Source organism: Schistocerca cancellata, chromosome 7, assembly GCF_023864275.1.
Source record: "Schistocerca cancellata isolate TAMUIC-IGC-003103 chromosome 7, iqSchCanc2.1, whole genome shotgun sequence".
Taxonomy (NCBI): domain Eukaryota; kingdom Metazoa; phylum Arthropoda; class Insecta; order Orthoptera; family Acrididae; genus Schistocerca; species Schistocerca cancellata.
In genome coordinates this window covers 388,176,004-388,196,786 of record NC_064632.1, presented here as the reverse complement: position 1 = coordinate 388,196,786, position 20,783 = coordinate 388,176,004, and the positions used below count along the sequence as shown (strand labels likewise).

General features: G+C 37.6%; 1 protein-coding gene across 3 annotated transcripts in view; it reads right to left on the bottom strand.

Annotated features, from left to right (window-relative positions):
• The window catches only part of LOC126092006 (uncharacterized), an 83,091-nt gene that overhangs the window by 23,104 nt on the left and 39,204 nt on the right, over positions 1 to 20,783 (bottom strand). The window contains exon 4 of one of the 3 annotated variants that reach the window (XR_007521295.1): positions 12,331 to 14,402. The exons of 1 other annotated variant lie outside the window; for it this stretch is intronic. Coding sequence is in view for 1 of the 2 variants with exons in the window: in XM_049907381.1 (XP_049763338.1) it covers positions 13,977 to 14,402 (426 nt within the window). In the remaining variant the exon portion in view is untranslated. The remainder of the gene's footprint in view (positions 1 to 12,330; positions 14,403 to 20,783) is intronic. One more of the 3 variants, XM_049907381.1, reaches the window with a different exon arrangement.

Genomic DNA, 20,783 nt, shown 5'->3' with positions numbered 1-20,783 from the left:
GGACGCAGCACGTTGTTCTGTGCGTGGGAGTATACTTTGTGCCACAACAATTGAAGGAGTACAGAAGATACTAGTGCATATACATAATTTTGGAACAGAAGACGAGGAGTTACAATAGGGAATGTTAATAGCTAACGTAAGTGCCTTATAGGGAGATGATTTTGATTGGTCAGACGTAGACAATAGTGACAAACCAGCCGCCTACCAAACTGCGTTGTGCCGTAAGATATCACACTTAAAAGGAAATGAATGGGATATGATAGAAGCAGTGTTGGACAAGTTTCAAAATCTGTTTAGTTCACAGGGACTGCTACCAGCAACAAACATCACACAACACAGGTTTCCAACAAGAGATAACACTCCAGTTTATAGGAAACCATACAGAGTTCCTCACCCGTTACAACTGTTACTTGATGAATTCACAGATAAGCAATTAAAGGATGGTATAATAGAGTATTTGAATTCACCATACAGAGCAAATGTCATAATTGTGCCAAAGCAATCTGCTGAAAGTGCAAAACATTAGACTCTATTGTGATCACATGCATTTAAATAGCAAAACAATTTCAGACATGTATCCATTACCAAATATCATAGATATCATTGACCATCTCATCAACAGTAAATATTTCTCCGAAATTGAGTTGAGTAGTGGGTATCATCAAATAGAAGTTGCACCAGTGGACAGGCATAAAACTGCTTTCTTCACCCCTTCAGATCATTGGCATTTCTTAAGGATGCCTTTCAGATTAAAGAACGCCCTCGCAACATTCCACAGAGTACTAGTGGTGTGTTACATGGATTAAACCCTCAACAATGCATAATATATCTCAATGATGTAACCATATTTTCAAAAGACATCACAGAGCATGCAATTCACTTATGAAAAGTTCTCAGACATTTCAGGCATGCTAAATTAACATTAAATTTGGAAAAGTGGCACTTCACATTACAGGAAGTAACATATTTAGACCATGCTATCAGCTAACACGGAATCAAAACCAAACCACGGCTAATAACTGCAGTTAAAGATTTTGCAACTCCACAGTCTACCAAGGAAGTACAGCAATTTCTAGGCTTCTCAAATTTGTAAAAGACTATGCAGAAATAGCAAGACCTCTCACACAATTATTGAAAAAAGGTACTAAATTTCACTGGACAACAGATTGCTATGCAGCATTTGAAACACTGAAATACAAATTAACACACAGTCCTGTATTCATCTACCATGATTTCAGCAAAGAATTCATCCTGTCCTGCAATGCATCTGGATATACTATCAGAACAGTTTTGGGTCAAAATATTAAGGGTGCAGAACATCCAAAAGTCTACGCATCTGCACAATTTAATCCGACAGAAAATAATTACTCAACAGCATAAAAGGAGTTAATGTGTGTCATCTATGGTACAAAATATTTCAGGTGCTATCTCTATGGGAATAAATTCAAGCTATCATGGACCATGATGCTCTCAAGTGATTACTTGGGCTAAGAGACCCATCAAGTCATTTGACACGTTGGTCCCTATGCCTCTCCGAAATGGGCTTTGAAGTTATTTATAAACCGGGGAAGAAACATTCCAACGCAGACTGTCTTAGTAGAAAGTTAGCAGTATTAGAAGCAGCAGGTCGTGATGCAGAAGAATGGCAAAAGGCACAGGCTTCAGATGCATATTGCAAAAGATATGTGACACAATGGAAGTTTTGCATACAGGATGGAGTCTTGTATCGAACAATTACACTTGGACTGGGATTCACGGTTCCCAAACACCTCTGACAGGAAGTCATGCAAGAGGCCAATGGACACACTCCTTCAGGTCACAGTGGTCAAAGAACTACTGGAAGACACTTTGTTGAATGTTCCTGGTGGGAGACAAGAAAGTACGATGTAGCACAAGATGTGCACAATTGCATTTCGTGCGCCCAGTGAGCAGACTATTGCCGTCAACGTATAGCAGGAATGGAAGTATTGGTCCCTTTAATAAAACACCAGTTGGGAATAGGTATGTACTAACAATTATGAATCATTTATCAAGATATCTAAGTCTCTCTGAGCAACAAGGAAACACCATCGCACACGCTATGGTCAATAATTGGATTTTAAAATTTGGCGTACCAGAAGCACTAACAACCAACCAAGGTAGTAGCTTTACGTCCAACCTCATGAAACAACTTTGCCGTCCGCTGAAAGTACATAAATTACACACCACCCCATTACAAACACAGGCAAATAGATGGACAGAAAGGGTCCACCACACTATTGGGAAAATGGTTTGTTATTTTATAAGTGACCAACACAACAATTGGGATATCATCATTCCATACCGTGTAAGCACATACAATGCCAAAACACACGAAAGAATGGGCATGTCCCTTTATGAAGTTATTATGGAAGGAAGATGCTGTCACCATTCAATGTTATTAAGCCCAAAGAAGGAAAGAATGGAGAAGCAGTTAGGGAATTTGCTCGAAGGACATGTGGAAAAGATACAGAAAGCAAATACCAGAGCATCAGAACAGCAAGAGAAATTAGACAATGTACATGCTAAGTATCCAGAATTCAAAATTGGACAATGGATTTTCCTATCCACTTTCTATGTTGCTAAGAGTAAGACAAAAAAATCTGTTACAAATTACCAGAGTCCTTACCAAGTTGTTGACATCACATCACCAGTTAACATCAACTTACAGTTACCCACAAAACATTGTTCATGCAACCTGGTTTAAACCTTTTAAGGGAGTAACGGATGTAATGCCACCAACAGTAGCAAATACTGTTCTGAAGCCTGCTGGACCACGGAAACGGAAGACCGATGTTCAACCAACACAGAACACACACTCGGCCTCGTATAACCTTCAGCTGCGCGCAGTCAATTACACATCCGCAATGTAAAATCTACCTTTCTAAATGTCAATAAGCTTCGTATACTACAGATTCTAGTGATAATGTACTAACAGGGAATCAGGCACAAAAAAGGGAATTAGCAAAATACACGAAGGGGAATTCTGGGTTTTAAATAATAGGAAGCACTGACATATGTTTAGACACTGAGTGCTTAAATAAGTATAAGTCATTCAATAGAATGTATTAATTAGGGAATGTAGGTAATACAAAGTGCACAAGAATTCTTCTTTTGCCATAAAACCACAATTACGTAAGACGTTCTTGACAATATTACTTTCCACATTACAGGTACAGTGGACTGATAGCTAATGTCACATTATGTTCTCTCTTAGGCATGAAATTTCTGCTACATTATGTGTTATGTTATGCAGAGCAGTGTGTATATAAAAAAAATTATTTCTTCTGTCACTCTATCTCCCCCTCCCTTTTTCTATTCACCTTTTGCTCCTCATCCATTTTTCTCCATTTTTCTCCATCTCACTACCAACTCACTCTCCATTCCACTACTTTGTACTCATTGTTCACACAGTTTGTCCCCATCCCCAACATCCTCACTATTTAGATCTTCAACTCCGTCATTAATCCTTCATTTGTCCTACACATCAAATAAATATATATTAAATTAATGGAACGACATAACATACATATGATGAATCACAGAGGAAGAAAACATTTTTATATTAAAGGAAAAACAAGTGGTTAAGTTGGCAACATTACACAAAACACAAGGAAATATTTAGTCAGAAAGATGTAGTGATACTACAGTGACTCGCGTTTCACATAAAGGAATGCATAACTCTGTAAGATACTGGATTAAGTTGGAATCAACAAAGCCAAATGAAGGAATACCTCAAAAACGTGCAAGCAGATGGCATTTTTTAACATTTGTGAAATTCTTACATAAAATACCATAGATACAATCAGCATCTTTTGTAATGAACTGTTTCCAATCTAGAAAGCAAGCCAAATTGTAAAGATCTTTCATTACAGTCCACTAACAATGATTTGTTTCAATAAAACAAAATACATTTGGTGACAAAATACACTTTTTTTTTTGCAATTGCACAGTTGGATTTAAAATACTTTCAATAACACTCATTTTTACAAAAGTGCTGTAATGATGATGTTTAAAGCCCTTTATGTGTTTTAATGTTCCATATCTGGTGTTATCTGACATTACTTATATTTTTTCCCCACAAGATATTTGTACGGCAGTTTTTTCCACTACTTTTCAGTACATTAATTTATTTTGTTGTCAAGTCAGTGATTAAAACTGTTATCAGAATGGTGTTAATTGGAAATAGGGTATTTTTGTTTCACATTACATTTACAGCCATTGTTCTTTATGCAGGAAGTTAATTGCCATTTAAAGATTATACACAATTTTCAGTGTTTGGAAAAATAAAATTCAATTTCAGCAGTCAATAACTATCAGTTACCCGTATTAGCAAACTGCTGCTCTCATACTTAGAAAATTTTTACACGGGGACAGAAAAATGCCAAATTCTGCTAAATTTTGTAAAAGCTGATTTCACATTATTTCCCTAAAAGCTACTGACAATGTGTCATGGTTTACACAAATTTTTCCAGTCCCTACACATGGAAATCAGTTGGGGTAATGAAATAGTCACTTCTGATTCATGCAGTAGTTCATTGTGTTTAGATGTCAGACAGTGAAAAAGCCACTTTGCTTTTCATCTGCCAACAATTATCATTCAAAATGGCAGCTGCAATTGAAAATCTTTCCATTGTGAAATTCATTTTAAAAGTGACAAGTAAGGGTGTTGCACATCAACGGCATCATTTGTTTGAGAGTGGAATGCTGAATTTTTGTGATGGTTCATCTGTAGCCAGCTATATGCTGGTACAAAACAACTGAAAATGAATAAATGGTTTCACAATACCTAAATTGTTGGTCGCGTTTCTGCAGCTTTCGCTGAGTGTTTTGCACAAGACTGTGATTAAAACTTAGGATCCCATAAGTTCTATATTTGTTGGGTTCCAAAACTCTTTTCTGAGAATAAAATGACTCAATGGATGACTGCATCTCTACAGTTTCTTTTTCATTATGAGATGAAAGCAGGAGGATTATTGAATAGAATCTTAACTGGAGATGAGAACTGTTTCTTATGCTAACATGCAGACAAAATAGCATTCAAGTCAAGCTCCCCAAATTCTGCCTATGACGACCATGTTTTTGGGACTTTTGTTTGTAGATTCTACAGAATGTGGAAGGGCAATCTATTCTGAAGCCTACTATTGGAGATGAAGTATACTGGGAAGAACTATTCAAAACAAGGATATAGCCTCTTGATTAAGAAATGTCATGTTTTTGCAAAACAATGCTTGGTCCCACTCTGCCCAGCAAATACATGGTCTGTATGCCAGTTCAAATGGGAAATTTTTTTATAACATCTGCTATACAGCCCAAACTTGACTTAAAGTGATTTTCACCTCTTCATGAAAAAGTGGCTTGGCTCTCAACATTTTGACTCTGAGGAAGAACTTGGAAGATGCTATCACAGGGTGGCTACAATCTCAGCCAGTAGAAATCCATGCAAAGGGATTCTGTCAGCTCATTAAGACACAAGACAAATCCTTCAACGTGAGTGATGAAAATGTAAATAAATAATAGAGAGATGTAGTTTCAAGATTTTTCTTATCAATTTTCTGTATCTATTCCAGTATTTTATTCATAACCGAATGGAACTTGCTTTCCAGATATCCTTTGCAAATCATACATAAAAGTTCTGTATTTACCTGTTATCAACATGGCAGATGGAACAGACACAAAAATTACAGAAAGTGACCAAATTAAGGAAAGTTAGTTTATGCAAATTTTTGTAATATCTGTATTCACTGATGACATGCCATAAATTTACTATGATGACTAGGGGGTGGGGGTTGGCGGACAGGGTGGGATAGCAGCACCTAGAGGCCTCTCAATACAAAACCAGCCAGAACTTTCAATTTACTGAAGATCTATCCACAATTACAGAACAATGATCAGATATAACATACACTGGCATAAATCTGTGCAATAATTACTCCTGGCAGTGAGAGACCTATCACACAATTCCTTTGACGGTATGTACGGTACCCATTAATCGACAGCTATGTTTATGATGTTGAAGAATTCTATAATAGTGTGGTATCCTAAACCAGACAATTTTTAATGCAAAATATAAATGTAATGTACAATTTTTAATTTATAACTTTATTACTGAATACACACCAAAACACACATAAATTGTCAGCGGTTGATGAGTAAGTAAGTAATATGAAATCAGACAAAATCTATGAACGAGCATTTGTGTCGTTAACTATTTCCTTGCAGGAAATTCTGATAACTTTGTGCAAAGGAAAGTAGCTATTTTGAATGTGAGATAATAATAATATGGATTATTTGTGGTGTAATACACTATCTATGGTCTATGAAGAAATAGTGTAAATGTGCAATAATGGCAAAGGCAAAATAATAAAAAGAGGAAAAATGCTCAAATGTCTCATAGAATCATTTGCTGATAAATATACCAGATGACGTATGAAGCCAGAATTTCCCTACAGATGGTGCTAGCTGTCAGCATAGGGCCCATGAGAAAGCATCTGCAGTGTCATGGACATGGAAAAAAAATTCCCGGATTTCCTGGTTAAAAATACGCTTTCTCCCGGGTGAAAATAATAGTTTTTCCCTGTTAATTGACAATATATTTTTTCTCCGAACTGTATAACTTATCAATCTTTGAATAATTATGGTTTTATACATGGGCGTAGAATTTCCTGGCACTTTAGAAGACGAAACACCTTTTGGAAAGACGTTTGATGTGCAGTAACATGTACGCTGCATATTTTCGTATTAAGAAAGTATAAATTCGAATTCCACCAAACACCGCATGTTACTTTCGGAAGCATTGAAATCGAGATTGCGATGTGTATTTGTAAGTCAGTCATAGCTCATGTCACATGATCTTGCCAGCCAATGACAGCAGATATTCAGAGCTCTGGACACGTGGTGTAGTCAGCCAATAGCAACATCACTGTTAAGTAGCGCGAACACAGGAACAGGAAAAGTTAATGGTTTAAATTAATATATATAATGTTGCTAGAAGAAAAACAAAGCTTTCACATATAATATTGGTCTCTAAGGCCAACACACTGCAAGACAAGCTAAGCTTTCACATATACTGTTTGTCTTTTATGCATTTATTACATTTTAAGATATATCACACAAATATGCCAGTAAATTTTTTAATAACGACATAAAAGCATGATCTTCTGGGCTATAAATTCTTCTACATGGCTCGTCATCAAAGAGCTGATTTTTAAATGAGTCCCAGATTCCCAGTGAAGTAGGCATCAACCTGATATTTAACTTTTAAATGTGGTTTCGAGATGTAAATTTCCTTGGGTACCAGTACTTTGTTATCTCAGGTCTGGTTCTTTGTTATTGCATTATGCCATACGTGCTAGAAGGTGAAAACGTATACTTGAAATGCAGTGAACAGTTGAAACTAGCCAATAGTTTGAAATTAAACCCTTTGTTTCAAGTATATGGACTGCCTCAGCGGAAAAGATTAATAAAAGAAAATTCCTTCAGCAAACCAATAAAAATAACTTCTTTGTTCTGCATGGCAATTCATGCTTGACTGTCAGAAAGGTGGAAATAAAATAAAATCTGAAACTAATAACATATTTTTGCCTTCCGTAATTATGTGAATGTATTTTAACTCACATGATAGCTCCTGGCCAAGGAAATCAATTTTGTTTTCATTTGACGTGAATGCAGTAGACAAAGGGGAAACAGCAAAATCACTAAATGTAAACACGGGTCACGTGGAGACTACCCGTTTCCCTATTATAACTCAGACTGCTCTGTGCATCAGACCCGTGTCTACGATATTTCCGAACCTGGGCAATAGTAGATAGTTTGAGAAAGGACGTCAAAAATTTTAAAAAAATCAAATTTTCAAAAATACGTTCATTTTGCAGCGGACATATTTCTGAAGACTCTGATACATATAACATACGTGTCCGAGGAATTCTAAGACATGTTATTTGATCTTAAGTGTGCCAAAGAGCAGCGCCACTCCTCTTCACACAGCATTCTTCTATCGCACGACACTGTATTTCGGTCTGTGAAATTGAAACGTGTATATTTTGTACTGGAAGCCATCAAACTATATTCAGGACAATGGAAATTAAAATGTCCTATGGTGCCTCTCCTGCTTCCAGTCTGCCGGTTTGACATCCTGCCCCTTTTCTTTTCTTTCTCTCTCTCTCTCTCTCTCTCTCTCTTTTTTTTTTTTTTAAAAAAAAAAAAAAAAAAAAAAAGAGAACGCTTCAGACAATTTGCACTCTTTATTCCCTATTAGCTGCTTTGTGTGACATAAAATTAAGTGTAGGGGACATAAAACCAGTAAAGAGAAGAGACAAGCAAGACAGTACACATTTCTTCAGTCCTTAGCTCCTAGAATTTCTCTTTCTCTCTCTAATCTTGCTACAGCTTTACATAGTGTGCTTTCCTTTCTGCGAAAGGATCTGTTACCTTATCAAAGTTCGTCAAACGTTTTGCTACATGAAAAATCTAATACTGAAAAGACTGTAATTAGAAATTGGCCCAAGACTGGTGTGGTTTCTCGACTTATATTTTGTCACTGCCTGCGAGATAAAGCAAAATAGGTCTTTATAATACTGCAGAAATTGTAACACGCCAACTAAACGAGACTGTTTTGGCAGAAATGGTCATTTTTATAACACAGTGGAATATAATTCACGAAGTACCAATATCAAATGCCTATTAGGCCTACTACAAGCAAAAAGCTTTACGTTAGAAAATAGTTTTACACTTCATTCATATGCTCCAGTTTCTCAAGCATGAGATCGAAAAGTAGTAGTACGAAATTTTTATACAAACTTGGAGTTGTTTTATTCTTCCATAATTTAAGTGATGTCACCGTTTCTTCTCCTTCCTCATTCTAACAAACAATGTTGTCATCACTAATTCTGTATCTATTCCTGCCAGTGTCAAAGCTTTTTCGCCGGTTAACTTGACTAACTCTGCCAGAATCACCAGTTTAGCTATCCCGCAATTATTCTTGGGTTAGGCGTTATTACGTGTTCGTACAACGCGTTTTCTGCGTTACGTCCAGAATAGACCTTAAAGCAGCTGCTAGCCAGAGACTGTACAACTGGCCCTTACTAGTATATCTATCTGACCAAAAATTTTCTGTCAAAATTTCATTTTCTTGGACACACCGAAAAGATAATACGTAATCCCTCTTACCTGTTAGTCGTTTATTCGCACTCTGGTAGTCTGAAATAATGGATTTCGCTGGTAATCATAACAACGCACATCATTCGCAAACCCAATCAACCACATAATCAGACAGTGGTTGGCTTTCCTTCGTTCGGCTATACTCTGCTCAGCTCGTATAGCCCCTTTTGTCTGCAGGAAAGTTTATTTCTAGGTGTGACGAGGATTCCACTGACAGAGACACTATGCACGCATTCACAAATCAACTAATGATTCATTCAGAAATCAACTTAGAAAGTGTTCAACAATGTTCAAAAACCGACAGGGACACGTTTCAAAGTCATACGAATAATCGATAGACCAACATGTGCTGGGTGTTAGGCGCTTTGTGAAACAAGGTTTTCTTCTCAAGAATATGAATCCCCCCCACACACATACACTCACTCTCTCTCTCTCTCTCTCTCTCTCTCTCTCTCTCTCTCTCTCTCTCTCTCTCTCTCTCCCTAGATCCAGGGCTGCTGCGCAATCTGTCAGCTTGGGCGCGCCAGTAAAATTTTTCCCGGTAACACCTAGCTGTGGTATTTTTTTTTTTTTTTCTGCAACTGCTTACACAGTCAATAGCCACGTTTCTGTAGCCACAAGCGGAAGAAGGTACTACGCAACTGCGCATGTGCATGATCGCATGACGCCACTCATAACTGCTAAAACCAATCTAATGTTAACAGTTGTGACGTCATGCTCGTTGGAGGCAATTTGTTACTACGAAGCATTGCATAGTCTTCCTAAAGCCTTTGACACATTTTGCTGTTGGCAGACGCTTGTATGAGCACTGTGTTTTGTTGTTGTATGTGGCACATTTCCTTTGCAATTTCAGTTTTTTCTCTCGTTCATGTTTCATTGCTGTAGTATTATTCTGCAGTAGCAGGATACAGTAATATCCTTTGCCAGAGTATTGGTTCTTACCAGTCAAAATTACAAAAATTTAACAAGGAACAAAAACAATGAAAAATTTCCGGAATTCAAAAAAATTTCCGGGTTTTTCCCAGTTTTCTCCCGGATGAAAAAATTCCCGGGTTTTTCCCGGATCTCCCGGTTGTCGCGGGTCATAGACACCCTGAGTGTCATCTGCTTCATGTAACGGCTGACGACAAATGTCAACACACAGTAATGCAAGTCCCATACATCAGTACCTGTTTCAAACCTGTAAACGTGTCAAGTTTTGTCCCTACAAACTACAATTTGCGGACAGCATTGGTTTTCTGTTATCATTTGAAGAAAACTGCTGCAGTATCGCATCAAATGCTTGTCAAAGCTTTCAGTGAACATGCTCTTGCATGTTTTGAGTGGTTCAAAAAATTCAAAAGTGCTGATTTTGACCTGAGAAATGATGAGCTCGGCAAACCGCCAAAAAAGTTCGAAGAAAACAAATTGCAGGTCTTATTGGATGAAGATGATACTCAGAGTCAACAGGAACTCGCGGAACAATTGAATGTGACGCAGAAAGCTGTTTCTTTTTGGTTGAAAGCTGTGGGAAAGGTGCAAAAAGTAAAAAAATGGGTTCCTCATGAACTGAATGAAAGACTGCAAGCAAATAAAAAGATCACTTGTGAAATGCTATTCACTAGATACAAAAGAAAGTCGTTCTCCATCAAATAGTGACAGGTGCAGAAAAATGGATATATTTTGAGAAAACCCTAAGCATCATAAATCATGGGTGAATCCAGGCAAACCATCGACACCCACTCCAAGACCAAATCACTTTGGAAAGAAGACAGTGCTCTGTGTTTGGTGGGATCAGAAGAGTGTCATCTGAGCTGGGTCAGGGAACGATCGAGGCATTCAGTTGGGAAATACTAGGGCATGCAGCTTATTCTCCAGACTTGGCTCCATCTGATTATCATCTATTTGCAACACTGGGACACGCTCTCAGTGAACAACATTTCAATTCATATGCAGAAGTACGAAAATAGCTCAATGACTGGTTCACTTCAAAAGAACTGTTCTTCTTTTGTGTGGCATTCATATCTTGCCAGAGAGGTGGGAGAAATGTATAAATAGCAATGGAAATTATCTTGAATGAAACATTGTTTATCAGTTTCAAACAACAGACATGTCATTACTGCAACCAAATTCCAGTTTCATACTTCTACACCTGGTAGTGAGCCCATGCATCTGCTTGCAGAGAAACAGTGACGATTATAAATTAAAATTGTGGACCAGCCACAGGTCACATATAACTTTGTCTTTATTTTTACATTTTTCATTCGACCAAAATAAACATCTTCAGAAATTATGTAGCCGAGGACCACACATTACAAATATCGGGCTATGTATATTTATATATAACAGCACCACTACACATAGCCTCATACTTGTAACATGTAGCCGTTGCTATGTAATTCCTGAAGATGCTAACTTTAGTCTAGTGAAACACGTGAAAATAAAGAAAAAGGTATATGCGACTTGTGAGTAGTCTATAATTTTGGTACATAAATAAATACACCATTTTTCATGGCAAATCTGACTTTTTTAGTGATGACTGTGGGTGCTGAAGAGAAGTTATCATTTAGAGTTATGTTTTCATACACAATGTCACTCATGTAACACAGATTAGTTTTTGAAATGGGATTAGTGTATCGAAACGAATTTAGGTAATTAAAGTAAGGCATAGGTCCATAAAATTTGGTACTGTCAACTTCACTCTCTAGACTCCACCTGAGTCCCATAAAAACGTGTCTGATACTAGTTTATTTCTGTGACAAAGGTACCACCAAATTCAGTCTAAATAATAAGGAGATTCAAAGTATAAGCCAGGATTGAATTTTAGAAGGAATGAAACAAATGAAGATAACTAGTTACCAGACAACAAAACGCTGATAGGAATAACACTTCTGAGTACAATAAAAATAAATAACAAGTGAATATTAAAGCAATTCTGCACTAGGACTAGAATTCAAAAACTGGAGCCTTCATTGCAATGAAAAGAGAGAAAAAGCAAGAAATACAAAAATGTTGCTGGCAGAGGCAGTCGTTCGGTATACAGTAAATCTTATAAACACCACATTTCTGTCAGTATGGACCACACACTTGCCCCTAACATATCTCTCGCATAACTCTGTGTATCACTTTCTCTTCTCTTCCAGGTTTTTGCCTTCATTCCCTTTTCTCTTGCACTTTAAGGCATTTAGCGATGTGGCACAAAGATAAGTTATTCACATTTCACTCACATATTTTGTACTTGTCTTTAGAGTGGAGTCACATACTGAAATTATACACAAGTCTTCCTGCACACAGTGTTGGGAATTATAGATGAAAGATACGTTTTCTCTTTTTGAGACTCTGTTTGGTATCCTTCATGCTACTATTTCCAGTCATGTAACGAAGAAAGTCTTTCATGACTTCTCTTTCTGTTCGAAGTTCTCTCTCTTTCAAGTGTTTATCAGTAGGACATTCCTCTGGGAAAATATCTGCCAGCGCCCTGTCAAGATGTGATGTGATGCCCTTCTGATCAGATTCTTTACATAAAAAACAAACACAGTTTTTAGAATGAGCATTGTTTCTTGCAGACGTATTTTGAACCTGCTTTGTTTCCTCTACTTCTGAAACACTATAATGTGCATCAGTTGTTTTGCACACAAATAGTCCATCTTCTTCTACAATTTTTATTTTTACAGATGGCGTTACACTCCCTGAATTTGCGCAAGTTATACTGCTTTTCTTATCAAGTTGCTCAATAGTATTTTGAGCACTGTGATGCATGTTTGTAGTTTTCCTCCCGTCAGTGTTTCGGGTCGATTCCAGGTTTTCACAGGAACTTAATTGTACATCTATAACTTCATAGTTTCTTGAATCCCCAAGGAAGCCTGTAGATGATGTATCACTATCAACTGTCACAATTTTATACACCTCATGACCATCATCATCTTTCTGAATGGGTACTAATTCAGCACTTAATAATTCTGCCTGTAATTCACACTTTCTTGGTAAATCATTTACTACTGAATTTTTTGTACTAACACTATTCTTATCATCATCTAATATAATGACCACATCTTTATCCTCACACATCTCTTTCATACAATGATTATCTTTTTTATTGAATGTTGATACACCAGGGATTAATTCTGCAAATAATTCAAGCTTTCCTGGTGAATGATTTCCTACAGTATTTGTCGTACTCTGATGATTTAACAACACCAGCGGTTCAGGTTCTGGATTTGTCGTATCTGCCATAGATACAGCATCAAGCTGCTTTCCTGCATCATTGTCATTACACTCACTACTCTTATCATCATCAAATATAATGACCACTTCTTTATCATTACACATCTCCTTGTCACAATCAATATTTTTTGATGTGCTTACTGATTCACTAATGACTAATTCTGCATTTAATTCACACCCCCTAGATAAACCACTTCCCACGGTATTTTTTGTATCTTGAGGAATTAATAGTATTGTTTGTTCATGCTCTAGATTTTTCACATTGTTGTCATTACTGTTAGTGGTGCTTTTCACTTCTTCAAAACCATCACCATGATCACTATCATCATTGTGGCCTGCACCTCTACAATTTCTCTTGCTCTTACTCTGAACATCTGCATGTTTGTGGCTCGAAATACGCATATTAGAAATCGGGGTGTTGACTTCTGAATGCTGCATACAGCTGGCTAATTCTTCACTCACTTCAGTAAGTTCAAGACTTCTAGGTATGCTAGTGGGTGAATCATGTTCACGCAATATTATATTACCAGAGTTTCTATTGTTACTCTCCTCAATCACATTTTCGTTCATTTTCACACAGCTAATGGAATTTGTACCTGATTCTCTGTGTGTATCAGTACAAATGTTATCATCCAAACTTGTAAAAGCTTTGGCTGCCACTGTGCCTGAATTTTCACACTTTTCGCTGTAGTTATTAAGCACTGGAGAACCTTTATAGTTAACATGGGGTGGCACAGCTTTCTTATTTTCTACACACTTTGTAATTTCCTTTTCTAGGGAAATTATCTCATTTCGTAGTTCCATACTGTCGTCAGTTTCAAAATCAATATTGCTTATATCAAAGGCATCAACTTCCAAGGCTCCTTTATCATTTGTATTCTCTGATGAAACATTTTGCAGAGTCTTGACGTCTGGGAAAATATCTGGAAATGTAACAGACTCTTCTGATGTATCAGAAATATGTGGTGAGTCATCAGAATCATCTTCCTCTTCCTGTGGCCAACCTCTCTCAGACTCTGAACCTGTAACAAAAAGAAACTGTTTCTCATTCTCATTCTGAAGACTATAAAGGGGACTTTTTATACACATAGTTCACACACTACCATTAATTTTTATTGTACTTCAAAAAAACTGCAGACAAACACACACACACAGTGATACTAAATTGAAAATTTCACTCAGGTATCAACACAAGGCTTTGATCACATCATTCTCTATTCTTCTACATTATAGTCAGGCAACAGAGTGCTACAAAATGCAGAAAAATAGTACTGATGTTGGTAATGAAGTATGTTTGGCCAAGAAGAGACAATTAGTTTAGTACTCCATCTGTTGTTCAGTTTGTTTTCTACGAAAGTTGAGGACAATACATATGACAACATTAGCATCACACATTTGGAAAGTCAAATGACCAATACCAGGTGCTATTATTTCACATTCAATGAACCTGTTCATTAGCTGCCTCTCTGTAATAGAATTTTATCTACCAGTTTCACATCTTTTTCTGTCATTAAACGACTTATTCATTTTCAGCTGTTCTGCCAGCTTATATTTTGAAATATTGGATGCCTTTACATAACTGATGCAAACCATTTTGGTATTCAATACTATTTCTACTGCATTATAAAGCTGCTATGTGATGTTGTTGTGGTCTTCAGTCCAGAGACTGGTTTGATGCAGCTCTCCATGTTACTCTATCCTGTGCAAGGTTCTTCAGCTCCAAGTAACTACTATAACCTACATCCTCCTGAATCTGCTTAGTGTATTAATCTCTTGGTCTCCCTCTATGATTTTTAGCCTCCACACTGCCCTCCCTTGATGCCTTGGAACATTTCCTACCAACCAGTCCCTTCTTATAATCAAGCTGTGTCACAAATTCCTCTTATCCCCAATTCTATTCAGTACCTCCTCATTACTCTAATCTTTAGCATTCTTCTGTAGCACCACATTTTGAAAGATTCTGTTCTCTTCTTGTCTAAACTATTTACTGTCCATGTTTCACTTCCATGCAAGGCTACACTCCATACAAATACTTTCAGCAAAGACTTCCTGACACTTAAATCTATACTCAGTGTTAACAAATTTCTCTCTTCAGAAACACTTTCCTTGCCATTGCCAGTCTACATTTTACAGCCTCTCTACTTTGACCATCATCAGTTATTTTGCTTCCCAAATAACAAAACTCATTTACTACTTTAAATGTCTCATTTCCTAATCTAATTCCCTCATCACCACCTGATTTAGTTTGACTACATTCTATTATCCTCATTTTGGTTATGTTGATGTTCATCTTACAGTCTCCTTTCAAGACACTGTCGATTCCATTCAGCTGCTCTTCCAGGTCCTTTGCTGTCTCTGACAGAATTACAATGTAGTCAGCAAACCTCAAAGTTTTTATTTCTTCTTCAGTGATTTAATTCCTACACTAAACTTTTCTTTTGTTTCCTTTACTGCTTGCTCAATATACAGATTTAATAGCATCAGGGATAGGCTACAGTCCCTTCTCAACCGCCCCCCCCCCCCCCTTCAATTCTTGTAACAACAAATTGTAAATAGTCTTTCGTTCCCTGTATTTTACCCCTTCCACCATCAGAATTTGAAAGAGAGTATTCCAGTCAACATTGTCAAAAGCTTTTTCTAAGTCTACAAATGCTAGAAATGTAGGTCTGCCTTTCCTTAATCTATCTTCTAAGATAAATCGTAGAATCAGTATTGCTTCATGTGTTTTCATTAGTCAATCATCTGAGGACTGTGTATGCTTATAATCACTGTGATAGTTGCTCTGTTTTACCTTTTTCATTTAAGCTACGTATTTTTCATCAATACATTGTGTCTATCATGCAATACATCTCACCATTTTGGAGCAGTTTTTCATTTCTCATCTCAGAAAGTCCCAAAAGACATTATAGCCATTCTGAAGATGTATCAGTTTTGGTCTCTTCCAGTTGTATACCCGTTTCCTCCAGATCCTTATTCACATTCATATATCATGGCATTCTGTCATTGGTTTGGAGTCAAGGGAATTGAAGATGTGTTTCATCCATTTCAAATCATATGTTCTATTTACATGTTTATAAAACAGAACTCTGTCTTTATGCATTGTGTTAGTAGTTTTTTATATTTCACAATGTATTTCTTGTTTCAGGTTTTTATGTAGGTTTTTAAAAAATAATTCCACCACTTGATAACTCTCAGAGACAATAAGACACTCAGATGCATATAGGGATACTCATTGTCTTAATCTTTGCGGCCATATTGTCGGTTGTTGCTTTATAATTATCGAAAGTATTTCAAATCAACCTTTGCAACTACTATACAAGAAAATGCATATTTTGTCACCAAATGTGTTTTACTGAAATAAATCATCATCAGTGGTCTGTGATAAAATATATTTACAACTTTAATTGCTTTCCAAATAAAACAACAGCTCATTAGAAACAAATGTTAATTTTACTTATACTACATTGTCAGATTTCATTGACATCAGGAAATGCTCCCTGCTTGCATATTTCTGAAGAATTCCTTTCTTTGGTGCTGTTAGTTCTGTCTTAATCTTACATTGCTTTGCAGAATTATAGATTACTTACTGTGAAACACAACATACAGTATCACAAGTACCGTATGTTTGCTTCTTTCCAGCTAAATATTTCTGGTGTGTTTTGTTTAGTGTTACCAACTTAACTGTTAGTTTTTTCTTTGATCTAAAAATATTCTCTTCATTTGCCATTTGTCATATGTTACATATATTTATTCAAAATTAAGGAGTTAATTGGATCGTAAATGCAATTTAGTAGACTGGAGAATGAGTTGGTAATGATGATGAGGGAACGGGGTTGAGGAGTATGCCCACATGAGTGAGAGAGAGAGGGTGGGGGGGGGAGCAGAAAAGATTTTTAAAATTATTTTACGAGGTGCATTTAAGTTCTAAGGCCCCCGATTTTTTTTCTCCGGACTGGAAAGAGAGAGAAACATGCGCATTGTTTCAAAATGAGGCCACGTTCATTGTCAATACGGCCCAGAGATGGCAGCACCATACGGCAGATGGAATTTTACCGCCAGCGGCGAGAATGAGAACTGTTTTAAATACTTAAAATGGCGACGTTTTCCTTACTTGAACAGCGTGCAATCATTCGTTTTCTGAATTTGCGTGGTGTGAAACCAATTGAAATTCATCGACAGTTGAAGGAGACATGTGGTGATGGAGTTATGGATGTGTCGAAAGTGTGTTCGTGGGTGCGACAGTTTAATGAAGGCATAACATCGTGTGACAACAAACCGAAACAACCTCGGGCTCGCACAAGCCGGTCTGACGACATTATCGAAAAAGTGGAGAGAATTGTTTTGGGGGATGACTGTTGAACAGATCGCCTCCAGATTTGGCATTTCTGTGGGTTCTGTGCACATAATCCTGCATGACGACCTGAAAATGCGGCAAGTGTCATCCAGGTGGGTGCCACGAATGCTGACGGACGACCACATGGCTGCCCGTGTGGCATGTTGCCAAGCAATGTTGACGTGCAACGACAGCATGAATGGGACTTTCTTTTCGTCGGTTGTGACAATGGATGAGACGTGGATGCCATTTTTCAATCCAGAAACAAAGCGCCAGTCAGCTCAATGGAAGCACACAGATTCACCGCCACCAAAAAAATCTCGGGTAACCGCCAGTGCTGAAAAAATGATGGTGTCCATGTTCTAGGACAGCAAGGGCATAATCCTTACCTATTGTGTTCCAAAGGGCACTACGGTAACAGGTGCATCCTACGAAAATGTTTTGTAGAAAAAATTCCTTCCTGCACTGCAACAAAAATGTCCGGGAAGGACTGCGCGTGTGCTGTTTCACCAAGACAACGCACCCGCAAATCGAGCTAACGTTACGCAACAGTTTCTTCGTGATAACTTTGAAGTGATTCCTCATGCTCCCTACTCACCTGACCTGGCTCCTAGTGACTTTTGGCTTTTTCCAACAATGAAAGACACTCTCCGTGGCCGCACATTTACCAGCCATGCTGCTATTGCCTCAGCGATTTTCCAGTGGTCAAAACAGACTCCTAAAGAAGCCTTCGTCGCTGCCATGGAATCATGGCGTCAGCATTGTGAAAAATGTGTACGTCTGCAGGGTGATTACAATGAGAAGTAACGCCAGTTTCATCGATTTCTGGTGAGTAGTTAATTAGAAAAAAAATCGGAGACCTTAGAACTTGAATGCACCTCGTATATAGTGTCTGTCCAATATTTATTGGATCACTAATGCCTTGTGTACACAGAATTTTTCTTGAAAATGGATAAAGTGTCTGCTTATATCTATTTATCATGTTCATATCTGTTTCTATTGTAACATAATTTTCTGTTAGCTGGACATCCATTAAGTGTTTATAACTGTAACTTCTGCTACAGTTGAACAAAACTTTTATAACTGAAGTCTTTGTGTAAGACTTCAGTGATAAAATGTAGCGGAAGTTTCAGTTAAGAATAAATTTTCTGTTGTGCTTGGCCTACAGAATTCTTGTTTCAGATGGTCTGTAAATGTTGAGTAACTCTCTTTATTTCAGTGCCCTTATGTGCTTCTTATATCTTGTGTCAAACATCCTGCCAGTGATCCCAACGTAGATTTTTTCATTGGCTCTGTAACTGAGCTGGTAGATATCAGATTGTTGGTACCTTTCTGGTTTTTTGTTTTAGTTTTTGTGTATGTTTCTGTATTGAGTTATTCATTTTATAGGCAATGTTTATGCCCTGTTTTTTAATATATTACACCCCATAATGTCACATTAAAAAAGGTAAGACATTTTATGCCATTTTTTTGTGACTGAGCTGCTTGTATGTGATTTGGTTTGTCTGTGTCTTTACTTTTGTATTAATTTTATCTACCAATGTTTCTTTGTAGCCATTCTTTAATACTATTGTTATATAGTGGCTCACTCTGTTCGGTAATCAGAGGTATTAAGGGAAACTTATTGAGTCTGTTCAGCATGTATCTGACTAATTAGTTTTGTGATTCTGTGGATTTAGGTTGCATTTATTATTGTGTCTGTTGTTGCAGGTTATATGTGTATGTCAAAAGTATGGTTGTGATAAACATTTGTTAAGGTTATGTCTAGAAATCTGAGTGTGTTTTCTTGTTGTTCTATTGTAAACAATATTTTCTTCAGGAGTTCATCTACCATGCATATTATGATATCCATGTACCTGCACCAGTAGATATTGATATAGCTTTTGGGAACACTAGCCAACATCCTCATGAATCATACAGAGGAACTACTATTAGAAGATGTAACAACAAAGAACTTGCTGTCAAAAACTGAATCACTGACTGTGTTTCCCAGTCAGCACATTAATCAATTGTTTTAAACATTTTAAACTTAACACTGTAAAAGCACACAACGCCAATACCAATGCAATTGGCGTTGTTTGAGACACACACACACACACACACACACACACACACACACACACACACACACACTCCCACACACCCCAAAACTAAATCTGAAACTAATCTGGTTCCTACCAGCCCAATTGCAGATGTTCGGTCGTTCAACGTAACTGAGTCTCTGGACAGTGCTGCCCTCTCTGGAGGTATTTGTACATGAAAGACAGTGGTCAGTGGGCCACCCCTCCAAGGGCACCCAACGGTACACTCGCCACAGCACGGGAGAGATTGGCAGTTGTGAATGGACACTCGGTCGGGTGGCTGTCACATGTCGAAGCCTGCGCGTCTTGTATGCTAAAAGGCGAATATGCATATTTTCTTTTTGTGTGATTGTTGTCAATAATAAGTGCTTTTCTACATATGTTGTCATTCATTGCAGTCCAAATGGATTCGAACCATTATAATAGTCCATTAAATTCCTGGTCCTCTGGTAAAATTGACAATTCAAATTTCCGCCTACGGGCGCTGACACTTTGGTCCATCCGGGCTGGATTGTGATGGACAAAGTAACAAGCAGCAACAGCCATCCATCGCCGGAATGGCAGCGACAACTGTCGAGAGGCAACACGGAGACGCAGCTTGCAGAGTTGAGACGACACATCTGAAATTCTGGTCTGGCTATCCTGCTTCCTGTATTTCCCACTCATTGTATATACTACTTCTACTGTTGCCTGCCACTGCTAGCTTTCCATAACGGACAAGTATAAAGAAAGAAACTTGTAACCACACGCTCGGTGGCGAAAGCAAGCCTCACACGGTTCTTAAAGTTTGCAAATAAATTCGATGTAACAGGCAAATTGGACACTTTGGACATTACTGCCTGGCTAGAACAGTTGCCAAAGATCGTGGGGAAGTATGAAGATGCACAGTCACAGCTCAAATTGTTTGAAGATGTAGGGAGTCATGCTGAGGACAGAGAAACTTTTGAAAATATGGTTGTCTAGGTTTGGAAAAAAATGAGAGCAATTCA